This window comes from Mchenga conophoros, linkage group LG13 (genome assembly GCF_057382185.1).
Source record: "Mchenga conophoros isolate Kocher_MC1m ecotype Shallow Benthic linkage group LG13, M_conophoros_male_GT1.1, whole genome shotgun sequence".
Taxonomy (NCBI): domain Eukaryota; kingdom Metazoa; phylum Chordata; class Actinopteri; order Cichliformes; family Cichlidae; genus Mchenga; species Mchenga conophoros.
Genome location: NC_140538.1, coordinates 3,995,652 through 4,016,672, shown reverse-complemented (window position 1 = coordinate 4,016,672; position 21,021 = coordinate 3,995,652). Strand labels below are relative to the sequence as shown.

At 37.5% G+C, this 21,021-nt stretch overlaps 2 protein-coding genes across 2 annotated transcripts; both read right to left on the bottom strand.

The window, feature by feature from the left end:
- Positions 1–2,116: 2,116 nt before the first annotated feature.
- Positions 2,117–5,893, bottom strand: LOC146560702 (uncharacterized). The gene is made up of 3 exons (XM_085243172.1): positions 5,799–5,893; positions 2,851–3,021; positions 2,117–2,735 (listed from the first exon to the last, which is right to left on the bottom strand). Exons 1-3 carry the CDS (start codon positions 5,891–5,893, stop codon positions 2,117–2,119), a joined length of 885 nt encoding a protein of 294 aa, XP_085099298.1.
- Positions 5,894–11,513: 5,620 nt separating this feature from the next.
- Positions 11,514–12,354, bottom strand: LOC146560701 (uncharacterized). Its single transcript, XM_085243171.1, has 2 exons — positions 12,248–12,354; positions 11,514–12,111 (listed from the first exon to the last, which is right to left on the bottom strand). The coding sequence occupies exons 1-2, from the start codon at positions 12,352–12,354 to the stop codon at positions 11,514–11,516; spliced, it is 705 nt and encodes a 234-aa protein (XP_085099297.1).
- Between the last annotated feature and the right edge of the window lie 8,667 nt (positions 12,355–21,021).

Sequence of the window (21,021 nt, the reverse complement as noted above, 5' to 3'; positions counted from 1 at the left end):
TGTAGTATATACATGTGTTTTTCTTAACTTTATTAAAACCTGCAGTTGGCAGCTGCTTTATGAACCCATATTTGTGACTGTATGAACCTCTAACAAGCTTAATCTTCCTGTTTCCACCATATTAAAACCCACAGACCCACCAGATGAGAGTGGCTGAAGTGGCAACAAACACCTTGTTGATGATTTTTAAAGATCGCTATCTTCAGTCAGAACCTGTGACCTCAGAGGTGTGAACAGAGACAGGGTGTGACAGTTTTGACACATCTGTGGAGGTTATTAAGCTTTTAATGCAAACTAACTTACCGGCAATATTTTGTTTATTTACTTTAATAGAAAGAGTTGAATAGAATAGAATAGAATGCCTTTATTGTCACTATACCAATGTACAATGAGATACAGAGCATCTCCTACTCAGTGTAAACATGTGGGAGAAGAAAGGGGGGTGAGGTGCACAGTTTCTGCAGCACTATATAAATTTGAACAGTATTTTGAAAAAAAAAAAACAGAAAAAAAACCCCCCCCAAAAAAACAAGGCGCAGTTTCCAAGGCTGTCCATACCTGAAGCCTTGGAAACTGCTAAGCCATGGCTCACAGCCTTGGCCAGCTGCTTGATGAGGTACACCAGAGAGATAGATTAGATGATTCACATCATCTAGCAGACCTTCTGAGGGTACTTCACGTAGTCTTGGTAACCAGCTACGGGGGATTCAGGTTTCAAGCTTCACCATAATCCTATCTTTCAGGTCAGTTCCTCTATTCCTCAGTTCCGCTCCAAAGGCGTGTAGTCTTACCACTAACCTATCCAGCTCCATACTGATATATATATAATATTTAATCACACTGGTTTTCAGTACTCAAAGAGTTTTAGAAGGCTAAAGTCTAATATTAGCTGGCATAATGTTAGCTTACAATGTTATATTATTGTTTAGCCGACTCCTGTCAGCTGTCCAGAGATGGCTGGGTCTGATATCTGCTGATGATAACCAGCTGCGACAATATCAAGAATAAATAAACATGGTCCTGATTTCTTATGTTCGAACACTTCAGGTGAGGAGGAACAGGAGGAGATGGAGATGAGGAGAAGAGAGTAGTGGTGGAGTAGAGGAGGCAAGAGAAAACAAAAATATTGTTTGAAACAGATACTGATTAGAACTTCATATAACTGATACTACTATTCATTTCATGCAGCGATGTGCACATGACGTCACATATCTCTCAGCAGATACCCCTGTTTGTTAATTGTCTGGCCGGTTATATTAAGTAAACCTTAGTTGTGTTTTTGTTTAACTGGCTCAATGAATATTAAGCTCATAGCTCTTTTGCACACATCTCTGTTTCACACTTCAATATTTTGTCTTATTTGTTGTCTTCATTTATTTATTTGTGCTATTTGTATTTTTATCTGTTCTGTTTCTATTGTATATATTAATCGGTATCTGTGTGTGGACAGCAAAGAAAGAATTTCATTGCACAGAGAAATGCCTTTTTTTCTATGGACACATGACAGTAAACACTTTGAATCTTTGAATGTAAAATACTGTGAATAAACACAATGTATTTTCAGTTCTGTGTTGTTTATAAATAATAATAAAATAATAATAATAAAGAAGGAATGCAACTTCCAAGGACAATATTTATTCATTTATTTATTTTTGATAATTCAAAGAAGATTTTAACAAATGAGGAATTCAGGTATTTTACTTCAAATGTTGGGAAAAAAAAGGTAATTTTTGCACATAAAAACCTGCAACCATAAAACATCTTCCAACAATAACAATTGGAGGAGTTGAATACAAAGCTAACACAGGAAACCCTTCACACCTACAGGAAGTTTAGGATCACCAGTTAAACTAACCCTAATGCAGGTTTTGGACTGCAGGTATTAAAAGTACCTGACGAGGGCGCTCACAGACCCGAGGAGAACATGCAAACTCCAAACTGAAAGGCCCCAAACTGGATATGAACCCGGGTCCTTCTGGCTACCTCACCACCACGGGGCCTTTAGAAGAAATTATGAAACAATTTCTACTTTTAAACTGACATCATCCAACTACTCAACAAAAAAAATTTTACAGCCTGAGGCTTCAGCTGAAGAAAGACTTTGGATGGTGTTTACTTATCTCACACTTTCTAATTCCTCTTCATCTTCCCTGTCATGTGACCCTGTTTCCTCTTTCCCTTCATCTCTGACTACATGATCTGACCTGTCTGTGCTAACATCAGTAACATCTTCTGTGTTGTTGCTCTCCATACTGCAGCAGCACAGATGTGCCAGCAGCCTGTCAATGGGTCCTTTACATATGAAAGCAAACGAAATGAAGTCCAACAATGAACTTAAAAGAAATAGGATCATAGTGATAAAATCAGTAGTTGTGACAGAGTGAGGTGAATAAAAAGTCAAATTTAGTAGACGCAAGTTAAGAGTTAATAGAATGACTGCAGGAAGGTTTATAAGAAAGTAATTAAGCAGAAACAGAACCAAGGTTCCTACAGTTCTTCGTTTTTCTTCAGTGGGCACTGAGGTGGCAGCAGGCAGAGTTTTAAGTGTCCCAGCGAGACAGAAGATGAACAGGGGGGCAGGGAGGGCGGCATAAATGATTAAACGTACAAATTCATATAAAAATACAGCAAGAGCAACACTAACAATACAAAGGACCCAGACCAGAGCACAGACCAGCAGAGAACCCTCAGTTTGTCTGAGGCAGTCCAACAGTGGGCAGGCGATGAAACAATACCTGCAACACAAAACAGACAGATGATCAGATTATCACACAGAATAGTTTGTTTCTGAACGATGCCTCATAGTTCAGTATAATATTCAGAGACATGCACACACACACGCACTGGTACCTTTCCAAAGCAATGCACAACCTGAAGTAAAGACTGGCCGTCACAGCAAAATAGTAAATGAAACGTGCAATGTTGTTGTAATGCAGTATTTCCTCCCAAAAGAACATCATGTTGCGATAGATTAGAACGGAGATGATGAGGTTTGTGTAATAGATGACAGGAACCTGATATCTTTGACCCTGCAGGAAATATTAATTGAAACCACATTAATACAGTAATAAAGATTATATAGTCATAAGTGTAGATTAATGTGTATGAAGAGTAAATAAATAAATAAAATATATTTAGTTTACTTCTTAAAAAGTAAGTTACTTGTATGTTGGAAAAGATGAAAAATAATAATAATTACAATGTATTGTTTTGAATTAATTATTCATACACCTCAAAATAATCACAAATTTCAAACACTCACATCGGCACCTAGAATATCAAATTAATCTGACATGCATGTCCAGCAGAAACAAAACGAATATTTAAACACAGCACCTTCCTGCCTGATCACAGTGAAGCGAAAGTGCGGGAGATATACTAAATATTTTTTAATTTAATTTAATTTTTCAATAAGAAAGTAAAATTTGGTCTCCAGGATTTAGAAAGGTCAGATGCAGAACAAACAGGAAGATTAACAGAAGCAGTTACAAAAAGTGAACAGCAGGCGTCCCACTGTGTCAACCTGCTTTCTTTGACTATAACAGCAACACAGATGAGTGACAACCAGAACCAAACAAACCTGGTATCTCTCAAAAAACAGTGTATATAGAATTATATATTGCAGTTACTGAGAATATTACAGAGAATGATCACAGCTACCTTAAGACATATCTAAAAAAAATTAAGTGTTGACTGTTTTGCTGTAGAATAACAATATAGTCCGGTGCAGAGGTCACTGAATGGTCTAAAAATGTGAGGCTAAAATTTAGACCCAACATGTGTTTTTTTCTTCAGCCAAACTGCAAACATGTTGAACGTCTACATGAGATTTTGGCTTTAAGGAGTTTCATTTATTCACTCATCTGTATGTCAAAAGCCCAACAGTTAACATGGGACGTGCTAATTTATGACATGACTGTATCTGGTTCAGTGAAGTTGAATGATTAAAATTTTTACTTTACTTTTGCTGCACCAATAAAATAATATGTTAAGAATTTATTATTTTATTCTCTATTCCTACACTATTAATGGGCTACTTTTGTAGTAAGATGAATCTACAGAGTGTAACTGCACTGTAAAATGTAATTCTAGATGTTTGTTATTGTAACATATTATTCTATATCAGTTTGACAATAGATGACTGAAGTTGTTGTTATAACATAGAATTACAAAATAAAAACGTCCCAATTACACCAAAAAAAGCTAACTTAAAAACTCATGTCCAGCTAAATCAGCAACTTATGTGAACTTGACAATGTGGGGAAGTTGAGCACAGCAGGATTCCACGTGACTGCTATCGAGGTGCATCATGGGGAATTGGCGGTTAACGACATTCATTCATTCATTTCATTCATTTATTTGTTCATTTTCAGGCACAACAAATACCTATATTGAACATAAAATGCACAAAACACACATGCTCACATTACTTGGACGTTTTCTAATCGTCTTCATTGGAATCTGCTTTCAAGGTGAGTAACATTGGTTATAACTATAAGGAAAGAGAGCTACAAAAGTTGGAACATGTTTTGAATTTATGGCATGACGCGGGTTTTTCTCTTTTACCGAAATGTTTGCTTTAGCTAATGTAACTTTAGCCGACAAGGTCCAGCTTGTGTGTCATGACCAAACTTAATACTGACCTAATACCTAATACTGACATATGACCTTTTTTATGGGTTTAATGTGGCACTGACCAAATCATAAGTATTGTGCCGCTAGCTTTAAGGTTGTGCACTCAAACACTGTTGCAATATTAGCAAGCTAACTCAGCTAATTAATAAAGCTTATTTCATATTGTCTCTGTACTTGTAAATTTCTTTCAAGTTCACAGGCTGTTGTATTTTGGTGGAAGTTCATTTTGGAAATATTTCCAATAATCATTTTCTAAAGGAAGATCCCTCACAGACTCTCAAGACTGTGAAGGTTAGCATTGTTTCTTTTAGTAAATTTAATAATTACAGCACCACAGTGGATTTTAAATGAAACAATCAAGTGGTGATTGAAGTGCAGACTTTCAGCTTTAACTCAAAGGGTTAACTCCCTCCTCCCTGTAGATGCCACATGATAACATGTGTACTTTTTCTACACCAAATGTATTATTACAAGATCTTTGACACTGGAGATGGTCTGGGTTTTAGAGAAATTAACTGGCAAGCTAGCATTGATATTATTAGTGTCTTGTGTTTATTCATGTCTTCACCAGGGTCTTTGACATTTCGCTGCTGTACTGTTCACTTCAGCTTTACGTTTGATTTCTCACATTGTATATTGTAATGGCAGAGATATTAGGATATTTAAGTGCCTGCAGTGGCTGCTACAGCTGTGGGGGGCAATACTTTGGTGAAGTGTCCTGGACCCTGGAAATAAAGTTACCTTGAACGTTACCTTGAAGAGACTGTGTAGACTTAACTTAAAATTTTAAGGCAGCCCTTTACATCATATTTTTAAGTTGAAACAACAACTTATATTTTACAGTGTGGAAAGTGTTTGATTGTCAGACTATTTTATTTGTGAGTATTTAAGCAATCACTTAATTTTAATGATGACTCAACAGTCCATGTTTATTTATTTATTATTTCAGTTTTTCCTTTTACCCAACTGTTTATCTTGCTCAGGGTCATGTGGGTGCTGGATCGTATCCCAGCTGTCACTGGGCCAAAGGTAGGCAGGTCGGCAGTCTTTTGCTGGGCTAATTTTTATTTCTTTTCTTTTTTAATATATTTTATTCTATTGTTAATTTTAATTTTGTTTTTTCATTGTTCACACACTCACAGACATAAAAAGATGTGACATACTTACGTACCGCACAACACACACAGCAGAAGAACAGTATGGTCACGGGAAGGAAGAAGCAGACCTCGATCCATATCAGGACTCCCCACATCTCCATCTGACTTTCTGTGTGGTGGAGTTGCTGTAGAAGAATTTTCTACTCTGAAAAAAAAAATATGTGAAACAGCAGGTGGTGAAAGTGATTCACTGGTTTGCTCTAAATGCTGGAAAAACACTGAGTTCCTCCAAATGACCCTCCTCAAACTCATATTTTTTTTTCCCGTTTGACTTAAAATACATGTGTGGGAAAAGTCACACACAGTTAGACGGAGAAACAGGAGAGAGACAACAAAACACCAAAAATACAAAAAAAGCTGTATTTCGCATATGACTATGAAAGGCAGAAGAAGAAGTAGTTCCTTCCAATTTAGATGATCCGAATGATATAGTTTATTTCCACTGGGTTCCTGTTAATGATAAACTAAAAATTTATCCCAAATTATTAAAATATCGATATTTTAATATCAGAATCGATTCTAGAACATAAATAACTGGTACCGGAGGAAGCGATATTTCAATATTGATCCACACACCACTAGGAGAAACAGGGAAGAGACAAAAAACACCAAAAATGAGCCCTGGGTCCCTTGACCCAGGCCGTGACAAAAGGATGCTAAATTATTTGGTTGAAATTCAATTGTCAACAAGCTCTGAATTCAAACAAACCATGAAAATCCAATTAAAATCTTATGCATCAGGCTAGTCCATTTCATCAGCAGCAACTCAAAATACTCAGTAATTATTAATGCTCCCACATGCTTGTATGCATGCCTGACAATAGGATGATGTCTTGTGTCCTGGGGGATCTCCTCCTACATCTAGGATGATGTGGGTACAAGGGCATCACTGAGCTCCTGGAAAGTGACCCAGAGGTTTTCCATTGGCTTTAGGTGAGTTTGGGGTCCAGTCAGTGGTATTAATTCCTTCATCTTCCAGGAGCTGCCTGCTCTCACCACATAAGACCGAGTATTGTGTTGCACCAGGAGGAACCCAGAACCCACTACACCAGTGCAAGGGCTGGGTTCCAAGGATATTATCCTGATATTAAATCACAGTCAGGGTGCCGTTGCCTAACCCATAGAGGACTGTGTGTCCCTTCATTGCAGTTTCAGCAAAACCATTTTTTGGGGTGGTTGTCTCATTGTTGCCCCTCTGATGCACATTTTGCTAATTTCATTAAGACCAAAGCAGCCGAAACTGATTAATAACACCCACGCCACTCAACTTACCAGATCAATGTTGTAGTTAGCTTCTCTGATGATATATTCCGATGAAGACTTTTTAAAAGTGTTCTTTAAATTTTTTAAACTCGTATATATAATATAGAATTCTTAGAAAGAGAAGGGAGGCATAATTTTAGAGGGAAGTGGAATTTAAAATTACAAAGAGTCAGAACAACATTGAAAAGGATGTCTATTTCAATAGCTGGAGTTAAATTCTGGAATGTGTTAAAAGAAGAAATAAAGGTCAGTAGTGATATAAACCAGTTTAAAATAAAACTCAAAAAAGAAATATTAAATAAGTATAAGAATGAAGAAAATGCAATTAACCCAAGACAGCAGTCAAACTCATGTTTATTTTCTTCTGCAAATTAGCAAATCTAAATATAGTTTTAGTTGAACATGTGAAAATATTTTTTTGAGATGTTATGTTCTAAGTTGAAGGCATTGTATACGTTTTTGTTGTTCAAATTTAGATGATGAGGATGTAAACCTGAGGGGGTAGGGCTAAATAAGTATATACTTCTGCCTACTCCCTTTCAAACAACTGTATGGAATGATTTTATGAAACGTTGGTGAATGTATATGTTTGAAATAAAAAAAGAAATGAACTCGACTGAACTGAATATATAGTAAAGAGATGCAAACTTTTACTTTGTGAGAAACTTCTCAGAGTTACTGACCCCCAATGTGTATTTGAAACTTTTTAAAACTGCAATTTCTTTAGTATTTTCTATGGTATTTTGGATCCCCGATAACTTCTTAGGTAGAGGAACTAGGTATATAAATTTCAGAGCTAAACAATATGTTTAAACTCTGTTAAAACCATCAGTTTTACATGAACTCTAAGTGCCACAGTCAGAAAATGTGTTTTTCATATTGGCTTTTTTTTTCTCTCTAACCGACTAAGCATCAAGTTTTAATAACAAAAGAAAATATCGAAAAACTTTAACATCTGTGATTTTTAACATATGATTTTTACTTAAATGTTGTTACCAAAGTCATTGTCCAGTTGTGTTTCTCCCATATTAAAGTTTTTTTTAAAATATTGTTACGTTTTAACTTTGAGCAACTGCTAAATTTGACATTATATTTACCCAAGAAGTTAAAACCAGTCTAATTTCATCTCCAAAGGTTGACTCTGTTCATCTGGACGTAGCATTTTCCGTGAAATGTTTTGTCACTCATCCAAGTGACTTTTTCAGTCTCAACTGAAGGCAGGTTTCCCCAAATCTTATAAACAGTCCATTTGCACAATGACTGAAACCAGCCCACCAAAGGAACGATGGGCTGAGAGGTCAGTTTCTTCATCATAATTATGCAAATTCTCATAACAATTGATTACAAAACACTGATCAATGGCCATGAGTACCATTCACAGTGAGTTGGGGAATGGCTGCAATCACAGCATTGTGAGATGGTGACAGATGTACCCTTAGGCCCCCTCCTCGATTCAGAGATTGTCTTTCCCTTTTCACGTAAATGGCCTCCTTGACTCCGCGCTCAAACCAGCGTTCCTCCCTTTCCAGGATGTGAACATCCTCATCATTGAAAGAGTGTCCACTGTTTCTCCCACAGAAAGTGCTACATCCAGAAGAACAGAATAAACTTTTGGAGATTTACTTACCTGGATGATTGACCATGCATCAAGACAGTCTAATTTAAGGTCATTTTCATGAAGGCAAGTTTAATTTAGACTAGGAATGTGTACCCAATCAACTGGTAACTGATCATGTCAGCAGCTAAATACAGTACTTATTTTATATTCACCAGGATCAGACAACTAATTTAAGAAACATCAATCTAAAATAAATTGAATTATGTTCCTTATAAATAATAACAATAATTGTAAACATTGTCTTTAGTTACCTGAGGTCTGCCTTCAGTTGAAACTGTGGGTAAAATGTGTAATATGATGAGTTTGTCTTGAACGTGGAAGTTGTGGGAGCCTAATTTACACCCCACCCCCACAGACATGTGGTTACACTCAAAGTGCAGATGGTTTATTTTCAGCATAGAAACAACTTTTTTTTCCAAGATGTAGCCCACATTCAAGTTTCGTTGATACTAATCAGTTGATCTGTGCTGTTTTATAAACCTAACATAGTGGCTACATGAAACTAATAATACAAAATAAAAGAAAACTAAACCTTTTATCTATGATACTTTTTCATTTATTGCTTTTTTTTAAATCTAAATTGTTATCACTTATGTATTGATTTATTTCCCCCTAAAATATTAATTTTCTGTACACTTTTTCATGCAATCTGTGTTCACAAGCTTCCGCTTCCTGGGAGTCAATATAGAGGAGAACCTTTCCTGGAGTGTGAACACCTCCGAGCTGCTGAAAAAGGCCCAACAGAGACTGTACTTCCTGAGAATTCTCAGGAGGAATAACATCACACAGAGACTGCTGGTGTCCTTCTACAGAGCCACCATTGAGAGTGTTCTAACTTACTGCATATGCATCTGGTACACTAGCTGCACAGGGGCTCAGAGGAAAGCACTCCAAGGGATCATTAACACCGCCCAAAAGATCACTGGCTGCCCTCTCCCCACACTGGAAGTTCTACACAACGCCCACTGTTTTAAAAAGGCCCAAAACATCATAAAAGACACCTCACATCCTGGCCACTCCCTGTTCGAACTGTTGCCCTCAGGCAGACGGTACAGGGCAATCAGAGCAAGGACTAATAGACTCAAACACAGCTGTTATCCAACTGCAATAACACATCTGAATACTACAAAAAAATGTCCATCACGCCACTCTTGTGTTAATCTATGCACGGTCTGAAGCATGTGTGTGGGAATGTATGTGAATGTTTTACTGTTATATCTTATTAGTATTTTAAGTATTCTATCTATTTTATTATTGAATTTTATTGTTTTATTTATATTTTGATATTGCTAGGGATGATGCAATGATCGGGGACCATTCTTAATTTCGTTGTTCTCATGACAATGACAATAAAGTTTCTGATTCTGATTCTGATTCTGATTCACAAGTTTGCATTGTACAAGTACTTTCAATGCTTGGCGACTGCTTTAGGTTGTTTATAAACCCAGTGATCAGCAGTTTGTGGTGTTGCCAGGCAGAAATAGAAATATTTCAACATGAACACGGTCCTGCATAAATGACTGACATATTGAGATACTTTTAAATGGTAGGCCTGTTTAAGATTCAAACTATCAACTGACAACATAAATGTATCTGTGAGGAGTTTACTGTGGCCATAGATGACAGCAACAACAAGTAATTTTCTCATAGACTTTAATTTTACATCTTTATAAAACCAGAGAACTGCCACCTGCTGGCCTTTTGATTAAATGTAGGACCCATAATGGATGAACAATTTGTAACTGCAAAAAATTAGACAAAGCTATTTTTTCCAAGCTAGATTGTATTTTATTTCACAAATACAGCTCTGAAGAAAAATACAGTGCCTCATATCACCAGTGCAGTAAACTAAACTAAATAAATATTACCTCAAACCACCCAGTTCTGTTGAATCACAAAAAAGTTTGTTCCCATCTATGTTTTGTACCACAAATAAATTTAGCCTTAGTAGTTGCTTTAGGTTTTTGTTCAGTAGATTCAATAGTTTCAGCATTCTCGCTCTGAAGTTTTGATGACATCTGTGAGTCACTGTAAGAAGAAATTAAATGCTCATTTAAATGCGCATAGAGGATCATAACTTCCATGGACAATTTTTATTTAGTTATTTATTTTTGATATCTCAAAGAAGAGGAGTTTAACAAATGAGGAAAATATCAGGTATTTCAGTTCAAACTTCAGAAAAATAATAATAATAATTTTTGAACATAAAAAACCTGCAACCAAGAAAGCATCTTACAACAATAATATTAATATTACACTACATTGTGTCTTAACTCAAAAGATCAGAGGGAAATAAATTGTTACTGTGAGGGAAAACAAAAGTTATCCAAGAAATTAAACAACAATATAATTAAGTATGATATTTAAAAAAAAACAATGTAAGCTGGATATGATCATTAAATGTCTTATAAAAAGCAATAACATAATAATAACCTTCTGTGATTAATATTTGAATATAAGAAGCCTTCAGAAGAAATTTCATCAGTCTCTTTTCATCCTCCTTATAGGAGTTAAAGACAAAGCTAACACAGGAAACCCTTCACACCTACAGGAAGTTTAGGATCACCAGTTAAACTAACCCTAATGCATGTTTTGGACTGCAGGAATTAAAAGTACCTGACGAGGGCGCTCACAGACCCGAGGAGAACATGCAAACTCCAAACTGAAAGGCCCCAAACTGGATATGAACCCGGGTCCTTCTGGCTACCTCACCACCACGGGGCCTTTAGAAGAAATTATGAAACAATTTCTACTTTTAAACTGACATCATCCAACTACTCAACAAAACAATTCTTACAGCCTGAGGCTTCAGCTGAAGAAAGACTTTGGATGGTGTTTGCTTATCTCACACTTTCTAATTCCTCTTCATCTTCCCTGTCATGTGACCCTGTTTCCTCGTTTCCTTCATCTCTGACTACATGATCTGACCTGTCTGTGCCAACATCAGTCACATCTCCTGTGTTGTTGCTCTCCATACTGCAGCAGCACAGATGTGCCAGCAGCCTGTCAATGGGCCCTTTACACATGAAGGCAAACAGAATGAAGTCCAACAATGAACTAAACAGAAAAAAGATCATAATGATAAAATCAGTAGCTGTCTCAGGGCGACGTGGACGCAAGCTGACAGGTAATAGAATGACTGCAGGAAGGTTTATGAGAAAGTAATTAAGCAGCAACAGAACCAAGGTTCCTACAATTCTTCGTTTTTCTTCAGTGGGCACTGAGGTGGCAGCAGGCAGAGCTTTAAGTGTCCCAGCGAGACAGAAGATGAACAGGGGGGCAGGGAGGGCGGCATAAATAATTAAACGTACAAATTCATATAAAAATACAGCAAGAGCAACACTAACAATACAAAAGGCCCAGACCAGAACACAGACCAGCACAGAACCCTCAGTTTGTCTGAGGCAGTCCAACAGTGGGCAGGCAATGAAACAATACCTGCAACACAAAACAGAAAGATGATCACATTATCACACAGAATAGTTTGTTTTTGACCACAGTGATCCTTCAGAGTACATAATAATAATCAGAGAGATGCAAGTACACACACACACACACACACACACACTGGTACCTTTCCAGAGCAATGCACAACCTGAAGTAAAGACTGGCCGTCACAGCAAAATTGTAAAAGAAAGATGCACTGTTGTCATACAGTGTCCTCCACCAAAGGAACGTCATGCTGCGATGGATTAGAACGGAGATGAGGAGGTTTGTGTAATAGATGACAGGGACCTGATATTTTCGCCCCTGCCAGAAATATTAATTGAAACCACATTAATGCAGTAATAAAGATTATATAGTCATAAGTGTAGATTAATGTGTATGAATAAATAAATATATTTATTTTATGTCTTATAAAGCAAGATAAATATTTTACTTTTATGTTGGAAAACATGAAAATCAATTTCTCCTATAATATATATTTTTATATATTGTGTATTATTCATACACCTCAAAATAAACACAAATTTCAAACACTTACATCTGCACATTGAAGATCAAATTAATTTCACATGTATGTCCAACAGAAATTAAATGAATATTTGAACACTGCACCTTCTTGCTTCACCTCAGTGAAACCAATGTACATGACATACACTTAATTTTTTTTTATTTAACGCCAATTAGTAAGTAAAATTTATTCTCCAGTAGCCTACTTATTTCTCCAGATGCAGAACAAACAGGAAGAATAACAGAAGCAGTTACAAAAAGTGAACAGCAGGTGTCACACTCTGTCAACCTGCTTACTTTGACTATAACAGCAACACAGATGAGTAACAAAATAAGAAACCAAAAAATGTTATGTCCCAAAAACACTATATATATCTATCTATCTATCTATATAGATAGATAGATATAGATAGATATAGGTATATAGATATATATAGAACAGTCAACACTATAGATAGATGGATGGATAGATAGATAGATAGATAGATAGATAGATAGATAGATAGATAGATAGATAGATAGATAGATAGATAGATAGATAGATAGATAGATAGATAGATAGATAGATAGATAGATAGATAGATAGATAGATAGATAGATAGTGTTGACTGTTTTGCTGTAGAATAACAATATAGCCCCCTATTAATCCCAGGAATTTAGAGAATATCTTGATGCATGCACAATTTAGCAAGTAAGTAAATACCCAAAAGTTGATTCTGTTCATCTGGACGTAGCGATTTCAGTGGGAGAAACATTTTGTCACTCATCCAAGTGACTTCTTCACTCTCAGCTGACTTTATAAACAGAACATTTGCATGTGTCTGTGAAGGTCCTCAGTCATCCAGGTCATCGTAGTCTAAGGAGCTTGGAAAGAAAAGCGTCTGGACTTCTTTAAGTTGCTTGAACCTCTCATCCTTAGAGAACATTTGCACAATAACTTAAACTAGCACCACTGAATGAACAATGGGCTTGGAGGTCAGTTCCTTGATCATTAATATGCAAATTCTCATGACCATTGATCAACAACCACTGATCAATGGCTTTGATGGTGCTAGTTTCAGTCATTATGCAAATGTACTGTTTATAAGATTGGGGAAACCTGGAGTCAGCTGAGACTGAAGAAGTCACCTGGATGAGTGACGAAATGTTTCTCCCAGAAAACGCTACGTCCAGATGAACAGAATCAACTTTTGGGAACTTAGAGAATAATTTCTGAATAGTAGTGAAGCTGTCAGCACATGATTGGCTTTAAGGAGTTTCATTTATTCATGAATCTGTATGTCAAAAGCCCAACAGTTAACATGGGATGTGCTAATTTTATGACATGACTGTATCTGATTCAGTGAAGTTGACATTATTGCACTTTACTTTTGCTGCACCAATAAAATATAATATGGTAAGACTTTATTATTTTATTCTACTATTCCTACACTATCAATGGGCTACTTTTGTAGTAAGATGAATCTACAGAGCGTAACTGGAAAGTGTTTGATTGTCAGACTTTTGATTTTATTTGTAAAGATTAAAGTAACTACTTAACTTTAATTATGACTCAACACTCCATGTTTATTTTCTTTCTCCTTTGAGTCAACAGCTTATCTAATTCAGGGTCACGTGGGTGCTGGATCGTATCTGACATCTGGCAGTCTATCGCTGGGCTAATTTTTAATTTTTTTCATTTTTATATGTTATTCTTTTCTTTTTGTTTTTAATTTTAATTTAGTGTTTTGTTTTTGTTTTTTGCTAAGTTTTTTTAATTGTTCACAAACTTATATAGACATAAAAAGATTGGACGTATTTACGTACCACACCACATGCACAGCAGAAGAACAGTATGGTCACTGGAAAGAAGAAGCAGACCTCGATCCATATCAGGACTCCCCACATCTCCAGCTGACTTTCTGTGTGGTGGAGTTGCTGTAGAAGAATTTTCTACTCTCTTTAAAAAAAAATAATAATAATAATAATAATAGTAACAATAATAATAGCAACTCAAAATACTGCCACATGCTTGTATGCATGCCTGACAATAGGATGATGGCTTGTGTCCTGGGGAATCTCATCCCACATCTAGGATGATGTGGGTACAAGGGCATCACTGAGGTGGAAAGTGACCCAGAGGTTTTCCATTGGCTTTAGGTGAGTTTGGGGTCCAGTCAGTGGAATTAATTCCTTCATCCTCCAGGAGCTGCCTGCTCTCACTACATAAGGATGAGTATTCTCTTGCACCAGGAGGAACCCAGAACCCTCTGCACCAGTGCAGGGTCTGAGATTTTATCCTGATACTAAATCACAGTCAGGGTGCCGTTGCCTAACCCATAGAGGACTGTGTGTCCCTTCATTGCCTCTCCAGACCATCACTGACCCACCACCAAAACGGTCATGCTGAATTATGTTACGGGCAGCATTATGTTATCCATGGCTTCAGACATTTTGACACCTGTCATGTGTGCTCAAAGTAAACTTGCTTTCATCTGTGAAAAGCACAGGATAACAGTGGTGGCTCTGCCACAAACCCCACTTAGCAAATGCCACTTGGGCTCCATGGTGTCGGGCAGTGACCACAGGGCCCACTAGTGTATATTGGGCTCTCATGCTACCTTCATGAAGTTTGTTTTGATTGTTTTTTCAGAGACATTCACACCAGAAGAGTGATGGAGTTCATTTTGTAGGTCTCTGGCAGTGCTCACCCGGTTCTTTACTGAAACCGGTCATGCTGATAGGTTAAGGACCTTCTACAGCCCTGCCCAGCTTTCCTAGAGTAACTGTCTTTCTCCTGATACTGTCTTGGGAGACCCAGGAAACCCTCTAACTACTTTAGCATGGCATGTGTAACCTCTGTAGGGTCCAGATATTTCCTCATGAAACCAGTAGTGACACGGACCCAACCCAAATGCAAAACTGAAAAAAATACTGAAAAGATCCATCCATCCATCCATCCATTTTCTTCCGCTTTATCCGGGGCCGGGTCGCGGGGGCAGCTGCCCAAGCAGAGAAGCCCAGACCTCCCTCTCCCCAGCCACCTCCTCCAGCTTATCCGGGGGAACACCAAGGCGTTCCCAGGCCAGCCAAGAGATATAATCTCTCCAGCATGTCCTGGGTCTGCCCCGGGGCCTCCTCCCGGTGGGACTTGCCCAGAAAAACTCTCCCAGGAGGTGCTCAGGAGGCATCCTTGTCAGATGCCTGAACCACCTCAACTGGCTCCTTTCGATGTGGTGGAGCAGCGGTTCTACTCTGAGCCCCTCCCGAATGGCCAAACTTCTCACCCTATCTCTAAGGGAGAGGCCAGCCACCCTTTGGAGGAAGCCCATTTCTGCCGCTTGTATTCGAGATCTCGTACTTTCGGTCACTACCCACAGCTCGTGACAATAGGTGAGGGTAGGGACGTAGATTGACCGGTAAATTGAAAGCTTCGCTTTTACGCTCTCTCTTCACCACAACAGACCGGTACAGCATCTGCATCACTGCAGCCACTGCACCAATCCGCTGAAAAGATGAGGACGGATAAAATGCAGGTGACTTCAACATACAAAACCATTTTTGTTTTGGGGTTGTCTCCTTGTTGTCCCTCTAATGCACCTGTTGTTAATTTCATTAACATTGATTAATAACACCCCATGGCACTCACCTTACGCTGATTAAAAACATTTAAAAGTGTTCTTCTATTTTTTTAAGTAGTATATATAGTATAGCATTTAAATTAAACACATGCAAAATTTTACTTTGTGTGAAACTTCTCATAGTTTCAAGCCTCCAATGTACATTTGGAACTTTTAAAAACTGCAACTTCTTTCATGTTTTTTATGGTGTTTAAGATCCCTGATAAATTTGGGGCTAAAAAAATTAATTTAAGCTCTGTTTAAAAATATAAAAACCAACCACTTGTAACTTTTTAAATTTCAGCAACTGTTATATTTGTCATTCTGTTTACCCAAGAAATTAAAACTAGCCTAATTTAAGGTAGCCTTCATAAAGGGAAGTTTAACTTTAGAAGTAATTCATTAGACTAGTAATGCATACCCAACAAACTAGTAACTGATAATGTCAGCAGCTAAACACATTGATCAAATCATCATTTAGTCAAAACAAAATTAAATAGTCCATTACCAGTGATCACATTTATATCCACTCACATTAAGAGCAACTCACTGCAGACAATCTCAGTGTACTTAATTGAACTATTTATAAAGTTTTTCTTCATAATTATGCATACATCTAAAATAAATTGAATTATGCTCCTCTTCACGTATAAATAATAACAATAATTGTAAACATTGTCTTTACTTACCTGAGGACTGCTTTCAGTTGTAAAATCTTTAATATGATGAGTTTGTCTTGAACATGCAAGTTGTGGTGGCCTAATTTACACCCCACCCCCACTGACATGTGGTCACACTCAAAGTGCAGATGGGGTTTTTCTTCAGCATAGAAACACTTTCTTACCCAAGATTACCACATTCAAGTTTCGTATACACTAATCAGTTGATCTGTGCTGTTTTCTATACCCAACATAGTGGCTACATGAAACTAATAATACAAAGTAAAGGAAAAGTAAAGCTTTTATCTATGATACTTTTTGATTTTTTGCTTTTAAAAAAATTGTTAACAGTTATTTATTAATATCTGTCATTGTTAAACTACCCAAAATATAAAATTTCAGTCGTCTTTTTCATATAATCTGTGTTCCCATGTATTCTTCTTACAAATACTTTTAATGCTCAGTGACTGTCTACGTTGTTTATAAATCCAGTGATCAGCAGTCTTTATGATGTCATAATTTGTGGTGATGCTAGGTAGAAATAGAAATATTTCTACCTGCATAGATGACAGATGATTGAGATACCATATTGAGATAAGGTAGATCTGCATAAGGTTCAAACTATCAACTAACAACATAAATGTGTTGGTGACGGGTTTACTGTGATCATAGATAACAGCAACAACAAGTACTTTTCTCATAGACTTTTATTACTTATATATTATTTACAGGAAAGTCTTCTTTTACATCTTTAAAAACATTGAAGATACAAAAACTTTATGTATTTCAACATTGTACAAAACTCTTATCCACATCACAAGTATTCTTGCTGCCTCTTCAGTCCAGTTATTAACAATAAAGGAGAGATGATGACATGAAGTTGTTGTCCTGCTGCAGTATCTGAACCTGTGGTAAAGCAGCTTCGTTATTAAAATCACTGTAATCAGCTACATTTGCAGGATTGTCTTGGCTACGTATAAATATCATATACATAATAAATAGTACAATATTATTTCTAAAACTCAGTAGATCAGAGGAAATGGAAATGTTATTGTGAACGAACACAAATATACTATATATTTATAATCTGATTATAATTATATATATCGGATTATAATCTATATAAATATATATATAATCTATATTTTACCCTTAAATGATCCCATAAGAAAAAAAAAATCACATAAATTCAAGTTACAGAGAACTGAATATATTATTTGGACATGCTGTAGAAACAAACTCACTTCCGTCACTTGCCTCTCTGGGGAGAGGTAAGTGTCTTGTTGTTTTTCCTCGGGCTGGGGATCCTCTTGATAATGTATTGCTTTCTGTATATAGTGTTGGTTGTGTTCTCTCCCTCTTCTTCCGTCTCCCTGCCTCTGTTTATGTTTGTTCCCGGATGTTTTGGGTCACTGGAAGGATTGCAACACCTGAAGTGTTTCTGCACTGGAGGCTGCCACACCTGCTGCCCATCACTAGCTGCAGCTGATGGCCTCGTTAGGAGCACACTATTTAAGAGTGTGGCTGATCTCCAGTTGGTGTGGGATTATACCAGAGTGAAACTTGTTAGTACTACCATAGACTAACATGCATGAAAGGCCTCGCTTCAGTGAATGGCCATATGTTACGCCCCCTCCCTTAAACCCGGGGTGGCCACCGGTCAGAGCAGCGCAAGGGAGCGGGCGTAACATAAGTGGGAACTTGTCCGAGATTATTCTCGTGGTGTGTGGCGGTTATGGCGCAGTTCAGGTTAGAGGATTTTAATGTGCAGCCTTCAGTGGAGGATCTAGGGAGGTGTTGAAAGGATGATCTCTGTGCTGTTGCCGCCCCATTACGGTATTGTGGTGGCCAGGTCGCTGAAAAAAGAAGATATGAAAGCTCTTGTGGTTGGGGGGTTGGTCACTCTCCAACCCATCTAGCGATGCCCTTAATGCGTTTGAACGTATTGCCCTGGCCCTGCACTGGCCCAAAGAGGTTTGGCCTTTGCCGCTGCAGTGTAAACTGGTCGGTAAGGTGCAGGTGTGTGCAGCTCTCACCCTTGAGGACAGTTTGGTGTATGATAAGGTATGGAGTGCCATTCTCAGAGGCTTACAGACAGTGTTTTGGGTCCCTCCGAAAGCCCCCCACGCAAACCTTTCTTGAGTTTGCAAGGGAAAAGGGTATATTGTTTGATAGTTGGAGTCAGGCGAGTGGTGTTGTAGACTTTAAGTCGCTGTGCGAGTTAATATTGCTGGAGGAGTTTAAGAACTGTTTTCCTGAGCAGACAGTGATGTACCTGAACATGCAGAAGGTGGCCACGTTACAAGAGGCAGCTGTCCTGGCCGAGGAGTTTGCCCTAACGCATAAGGCAGTGCAACAAATAGAATAGTGCTATTGTAAATTGTGTGAGAACATGATTGTGACTGTCCTGAGTGAAGTATTGCAAACTGTGGAAAGAGTGATTTTGAATGTTCTGAGTGAAGTATTTTGCAAGTGTCAGAGGCATAAAGTGAGACATGAGTAAGAAAAGGAATAGGAAGTGAAGCAGGGGTAACAGCCAGACAGACTGACAAGGGTGCAGACAGTAAACTGGATAGCAGAGGGTGATACTGCAGGTCACCAGCTGCCCCTAGGGGACACAAAATAAATAAAGTAGAATGAAAAAATATGAAATAATACTAAAACCCCTTTTAGTATTATTACATTTTTTTTGGCGGGCCAGACCTTAAAAGACCCTAAAACAGAAAAAGTCCAGTTTCCTGTTTTTGAAAAAAAAAGAGAAACCAAACACTCTTTATAGATAAACAATAATAAAGGTATAAATAAAGAATAAGAATAAATAAGTAACAATTAATAAAACTGAATGCATTCTGAGAATTATGAAAGATAATTCTTGAAAAATGCCTTAAACGTTAAAGGGAGCAGTTGCACATTAAACAGTTTGGTGGATGGAGAATCACAAGCTGGGAAGTTCACCTGCAATATCACTGTGTCTGAGTGGACTCGGAAAGACTGTCTGAGTTTGAAATTTGCCACAGATGGAGTAAAGTTTCAACAGAAGAGACTGAAAAACAAGACAAGGCTGAAGAAAAATTGCCCAAAGGATCACTGAGAATGCACATCCCATGTGGAAAAGAAATAGAACAAACTTCATATAGTGAATCATAGAAGGCTTATATGATTTACTCATGAAAGCGGCCACTTTCTCATTACTTTCATATATTGTTTTAGGAAGTATCCAAAACATACAAGTTTCATTTATGTAATTTTTCAAGGGATCTTGTATCTGTTTTCACTCTTGTATGCTTTTCATACATGTTTCACACAAGACAGATGCAAACTTTATAAGATTTAAATATATCTTTTTCATATGGGATGTCACAGCCATGAACTGCTGCGGGATGTGGGAGAGAAAGACAGCAGCAGACAGAAGGAGGAAGAAGATAACAAGGAGGGAGAAGAGAACATGGAGGAACAATGAAGACTGTTTTTAGTGTGGGGACACGTGAAAATCAGGTTAAGGAAAACCAGGAAAAAACTGAGGCCGACTGACTTGGTGTGGAGGTTGAGAAAGGGTCAGAATATTGCAACATGTTTGATCTGGCTAATGTATTTTTCAGTAAAAAAAAGTGTAATCCTGGCAGTTAGCTTTGGGTTGCTTTCTCTTTCCAGGCAAAAAATTATACTCATCCATGGCCTAAACCAGTCCCTAAGATTTTTTACAGTGCACTTAAAGAAAACTTGTCAGGTTTAATCCCTATGGAGAGATCAACATTTTTGGATACGCAAATTTAATAATCTGTCCTTTTTAGCAGGCCTGCAAGATTAAAACTAAAGTGCTATAAAATATCCTACCTAGAGCAGTTGCAAGGTTAACCCCCTTCATTAGGCTTTGGAGAAAAATGTACCTATCTGGGACCTACAAAAGTTGATTCTGTTCATCTGGACGTAGCGTTTTCAGTGGGAGAAACGTTTTGTCACTTATCCAAGTGACTTCTTCAGTCTCAGCTGACTGCAGGTTTCCCCAATCTTCATTCTCATGACCATTGATAAATGGTCAGGAGAATTTTGATATTACATGGTTATTACTTTGGTAGTTGCATAGTAATAACTTAGAAATTACCGGATTATTACCCTGTTGTTTCCCCCTTGTTATC